The 6,094-nt window shown below is 30.1% G+C and overlaps 1 protein-coding gene across 1 annotated transcript; it reads right to left on the bottom strand.

Moving 5' to 3' along the window:
- Nucleotides 1–3,948: 3,948 nt before the first annotated feature.
- On the bottom strand, nucleotides 3,949–4,662 carry LOC130670502 (putative uncharacterized protein DDB_G0294196). Its single transcript, XM_057473912.1, has one exon. The coding sequence runs from the start codon at nucleotides 4,660–4,662 to the stop codon at nucleotides 3,949–3,951; it is 714 nt and encodes a 237-aa protein (XP_057329895.1).
- Nucleotides 4,663–6,094: the final 1,432 nt, after the last annotated feature.

Raw genomic sequence — 6,094 nt, 5'->3', positions numbered from 1 at the left:
TAGGAAAATCTCGGACATAATTTTCATTGATTAAAAAAATTTTTCGTATAGACATAAATTTTATTTAAAAAAAAAAAAACAGAATTAATTTGACATGAAAGTTGGAGTCGAGATTGGAAAAAATCACTATGTATAAATACATATATAAATAAATAAATACATAAGTGTCTATATATTTGCAGACAAATATGAATCAAAATATATAAAAATAAACAATATTCACGTCTACACGTTGTTTATTTACATTATTGAACAAAGTCCAGAAAGTTCGTGGCTTCGTAAGACAGGTTTCAGCACTTGTAGTAGGGTATTCTGAAGTTCCGGTTTCACGTGTTTTAGAATCGTGATCAATTCCTCCTCCTTCTCGATATGGACGATCGGTTGCGTCTTCGGAACTACCGTCTTCTTCATCACCATTTTTGTTTTGATATTCGCGGTGATGGCCTTTTTCACTCACTGGCTGTTTACTGGGTGACAATTCAAAGTTCCGTCCAGCTCGCAAATTGGTGACGAACTGACGGATGACTCTGCTTCTTTGAGGTCCTCACTTTTGAGTTTTTTCGATTGAGCGTCATTTTCAGTGTCCAAACTGTCAGCGCATCGTTTTAATCCATTTATATTTTGACTGTCACATAGACGTGACGATAAAACGCTCATTGCACCCATAATTTTTTTATTGTGAAAACGAACTTTCAGTGAAAACTTTTATTTTGAAGGTTAGAACTTTGACTTCAGTGAACTCGATTTGAAGAATGAAACTAAATGATGTTAAAATTGTTGGGTCCGGCTTTTAAGTACAGGGCAAAGAGAGGGAATTTTGTATCTAATTAGATATTTGCACTTAAACATCAGTAATTAGCTTTGTTAGTAAGGGTCAATGAAAAACATTACAACCTCCATTACCTTCTTATTCAAACCTATCTTAAAGTAAATCCTAAGAATTGGTGTAGATTAGAAAAGGGACTATTCGGAGACAATTGTACTCGTATGTCTGCTGTTTCGTCTAGCAAACAGTACAATGTAGTTAGGTACAGGTATAGAATATTTAAGGTAATTACATTTTAAAGCCATTAAATATTAAGTGAATTACATATTTAGTAGAATTATAATATCTAATGACTAAAATACATGTATACATATTAGACTGGGCCAAAAAAATTGACTTTTTTTTTTTTCATAGCTATATCGAAAATATTATTCAGAATGATAAAAAAAAAATTTTCATGAAAGTTTGAGCCCTTAACATTAATTTTAAGAGGTCTATCATCGCTATTTTTAATTTTAATTCATAATTTGATGTTTTACGTCGGAATTACTAAAACATTGGAGTAAAAAAAATTCATTTCCACTTATTCTTATGTAAAATCAGGAACCACGATTCCTGTACCAGCTGGTTCCAATGGCTCATATTCCGGCGATGTCACCGAGCTTGCATATGACATGTCCTCAGTGTCTGAAGCGAATGGATTTGTTTCTTCAGGTTCTTCACGTTCGGCAGAATCTGCACAAGCTGACACAAGGTCTGTATCAGTTGGTGCAGATTTGTCGGTTGGTGGTGACTTTTCTAATATTTTATTAGAGAAATCCGGAGAAGATTCGTCGTCTGATTCTGATTCTTTTAAATTCCAATACTCTATCCAGTTATCAATATTTCGATGATAGTAACTACCGAAACACGGTATTCCGTAAACTGGTCAATTGACTGTAAAATAAAAAAAATTTTAAAATCTTGTAACAGTAAAACCTAATTTCAATACAGACTGAAATATACTTACAAATTTTAGAAAGCGTGTATTTAATGATCAAGTTGCTGATCACGGTTTCCAGCTCAGTTGTAACTGACGCACCCGCATTATAATAATCTAAGTAAATTTTTTTGATGAGTGGTCTCTCCGGCTTTGACGTAAATATCAATGAATGGTTCAACTCCCTTCCGTATGTCGATAAATGATTTGCGAATCGCTGTATTGACGGGATTGATATCTGCGTTTCCGGTGGCAGACGGATGATATCAACTTCGCGATTCCGTAGAAACATTAGATTCAATTCAATGATACTTAAGTAATCATTAATCATGTCATTGTAGGATGTAGCAAACGACTTAACGTTTCCACGACTTGGATTAATATGCTGTAGCATTCTAGTTACTTCTTCGTGAGACAGTTGCTCCAGATTTTGATGAGGATGGAACTCAAGCACATATTGCAAAAAACGCCAATAACACTTGCCATTTCTATAAATGGGCCCTTTGACAGTCTGAGGCTGAAACAATCATAAAAAAATTAACATGATCATGAAAATTAATCGAATAAATCTACGCATTACAAGTAGTTATACTAATTTTTTTTGTACTGGAATCATTAGAAAATTAATAAAATTTTCAATTATCCGAGTGGATTAATGATTACAAAAGATGTTACAATAATTTTTGGATGAATCGTACCGGCAGAATCGATCAAATCGTCCGCTTGATGAATTTTGATATTTTACCGAGCGGCATCTCGCCCGTCGCGCATTACAAGTAGTTATACTATTTTTTTTTGTACCGAAATCATTAGAAAATTAATTAAATTTTCAAGTGTCCAAATAATATCATGACTACAAAAGATGTTACAATAATTTTTGAATGAATCGGACCGGCAGAATCGATCAAAGCATCCGCTCGATGAATTTTGATATTTTACCGAGCGGCATCTCGCCCGTCGCGCATTACAAGTAGTTATACTAATTTTTTTTGTACCGAAATCATTAGAAAATTAATAAAATTTTCAAGTGTCCAAATAATATCATGACTACAAAAGATGTTACAATAGTTTTTAGATGAATCGTACCGACAGAATCGATCAAAGCGTCCGCTAAACGAACTTTAATGTTGTACACGTCCGGCATCTCGCCAGCGACATATTATAAGTAGCTAGAATTTTTGGCTCTTTTTTTTGAACAATTAAATTTGAATTGAAAAAAAAAACTAAAAACATGCACACGTGGAAAAATTTAAAGATTAAAAGAGCATTTTTTAAAAATATTTTTATTTTTTAAAGGTTATCATTTTTTTTTTAATTTCAAAAATTATTAGACGCTGGCTAATTTATGATCCTGAAGTTAGCAGACAATTAAAAATTTTCAAACGTTTTTTTTAACAAATTATTTGCAAAATAAAAAAAAAATGAAAAATTGCCCATGCAGAAAATTTTAAAAACTATAGGTGCTATTTTTTAAATATTTTTTTTTTTCCAATTTATCGCTTTTAAAAAAATTCAAAAATTGTTAGACATCGGCTAACTTCAGTATCACGGCTAATTTCAGTATCAGTAATTATAGAAAAAAATTTTTAAATAAAAACTTACCGAGTCTTTGTCGTATAATTTGAGGACATCAAGAATTTTTTTTATGTGCTTCTCTTTTACCACTTCCACAAAGCGGCAGCAAGTTTTAAATTTGCGGGAATTTTAAAAAAGGCCACTCGCGCACACTCTGCGCAGCGCGCGGTATTTACGGCTATTTAACTGTTAGGGATAAGTTGGACAGGAGGGGCTAGTATATTTCAACATATAAACGAAAATATGTATATATTGGATAATTTTTTTATTAATTTAAAAAAAAAAATGACAATCTATTTTTTTTAATATTGTTTATTATTTTTAATTAAAAAAAAAAAATACTTAATATTCCAAAATAAAATTTAAAATAATACTTAAGATTTAAAAAAAAAAATGTGTGTGTGTGTGTGTTTAGTAATAATACATAATTATATTCTTAAATGTTGATAGTAATTATAAAAATGATAATAAATAAATGATAATAGTTATACAAAATGATGATAATAATAATAATAATAATAATAATAATAATAATAATAATAATAATAATAATAATAATAATAAAAATAATAAATAACAATAAAAGAAAAAAGACGATCGTAAACGAAGACAAAAAAATTATGATCATTTAATTTTCATAATCAGATGGTGAATCTTCACCATCTGAATGTGAACATCTTGGAGATGGTGATGGCGGAGGTGATGCCGGTGGTGATGATGATGATGGCGATGGTGGAGGTGGTGGTGGTGGCGGTGATGCATCGTCATCTGAATCAGACAACAGCAACGTCGAGGCCAGCGATGGTGTTGGCGAGCCTGATCTTTGTTGCTGCCGAAATCGATTGTGACAACAACAACGATCTTCACAGCCCTTTGACCTCAACCGATGATCTGTAATTGCTGTTATTCTTCGCCGAAGATCAAGGTCCTGCTGTTGTTCTTCTTGTAATCGTTGTTGCTGTTGTTGTTGTTGTTGCTGCTGCTGCTGATGTTCGTGATGTTGTAGTTGTTCTTGATGTTGATGTTGCAAGAAATTTTGAATGTTGAATTCAACTTGTTGCTGATGATCGACGATGTCATCACCTATCCATCCAACAATTGACTCAACAGCCGTACCCAAAAGAACCCTTAACTCCCGGTTCGAATTCGGAACTTGAAGTATCCATTCTTGCCGGGAATCATCTACTTTCAGCTCAAGCGCTGTATGACCCATCACAACTATCGGTCCATCTGTGACCGATTCCCCTCCACTCAATAAGCGGGACACTTGTCTCCGCACATCACCAGCCAAAAGATATACGTCCTCATTATAATACAAATATGCACTTAATGGCACAACCATTAAGTAATCTAGCCTCCTTTCGATGAAATTTAATTCCAGATTAAATTCTCGTTCCATTTCTTTTTTCCTGCAATTAAAAAAAACTTGATAAATTTTTTTATCATGTACATATTTTTCTAATTATTTAATTTTTTTATTTACATGATTACTTGTGTTTAAAAAAAATTAGCAAAAACTTATACAAAAAATTTAATTCATTACATAAAAAATTCTCAGAAAATTAATTATTTGGATTATTTAATTTTTAATATAATAGAAATTTTTCAAAATTTGATTTTACTTCTAATTATTTTGATATAAAATGATCAGAAAATTAGATTTTTTAATGCTTATTTTATAAAAAAATAAGTTTTTTCTAATGTGTAAAAAAAAAATATTTTTTTTTTTACATATTTCATTAGGTGTCCAAAAAAAATCATCAGAAGAAAATTATTCATCTAAAAACTTTTTTATTGGTAATTGAATAAGTTTTTTCCGCTTTTTAAAAAAAAATTTTTCTAAAAAATAAAATCCAACATAATTATAAGAAAAATTAATTTTCTTAGAATTTTTTATATCAATAATTAAATACTCCATGAATAAGTTTTTGATACATAACTAATTATGTAAAAATGAAAAGAATTAATCATGTAGACATAACAAATTTTTTGAAAAACAGAAAAAAGACTTATTTATCATGTATTTAATTATTAATACAAAATAAAATTTCAAGAAATTAATTCTCCTTTAATTATTTTAATTTCTCGATGCAATTAATTATTAAAAAAAAAAATTTTTTTTTCAAATAGTTAGAAAAAAACTTATTTAATTATTAATATGAAAAAATAATTGTTTAATTACTTACAGTTTTTAAGTCGTTATTGATCTCAATTGATTTACCAGTTTATTTAATATGCGCACTTTGTCTTTCAGCACTCTTTGTCTTTCAGCACCCTTTGTCTGTGGTGACAGGTTTTTACAAGAAACTACCCCACCACTTTTCTAAAATCTTATAACGAAGGCAAAAAAAAAAAATTAAAGGACCAATCAGAAAAAAATTTGATTTTTCTTGACCAATCGCAGAAATTTACATATCTTTTATTGCTGGTCACTATGAGCACGTGGGTAACAAACCCACGCTGGTTTGTTGACATTTTTAAAGAAATTGATTTAAACAATGTTTTATAAAAATAATATGAAAATATCAATTAAAATCATAGTGTATAATCGTAATCATTATTCTTTTATTCATAAATTAATTAAAAATGAATAAATTTTATCTTAGCAAAAATTTGCGCGCGTAAGTTCAGACAAATAGAATACCGCCATCTATGAGTGAAAAATGTAACCAACATTGTATTTGAATCATCGGCTATAAAACCCCAGCCGTTTGAAAATCATCGATATTCATTGAAATACATCGATATTCATTTAAACAAATTTAAATATAAAG

Source organism: Microplitis mediator, chromosome 6 (genome assembly GCF_029852145.1).
Source record: "Microplitis mediator isolate UGA2020A chromosome 6, iyMicMedi2.1, whole genome shotgun sequence".
Taxonomy (NCBI): Eukaryota; Metazoa; Arthropoda; class Insecta; order Hymenoptera; family Braconidae; genus Microplitis; species Microplitis mediator.
Note: the sequence above shows the minus strand (reverse complement) of the source record. Positions and strands in the feature narration are given on the sequence as shown.

Bases quoted from the DNA above. Each gene is read 5' to 3' on its own strand.
- LOC130670502 (XM_057473912.1), bottom strand. From the start codon at position 4,662: ATGGTTGTGCCATTAAGTGCATATTTGTATTATAATGAGGACGTATAT.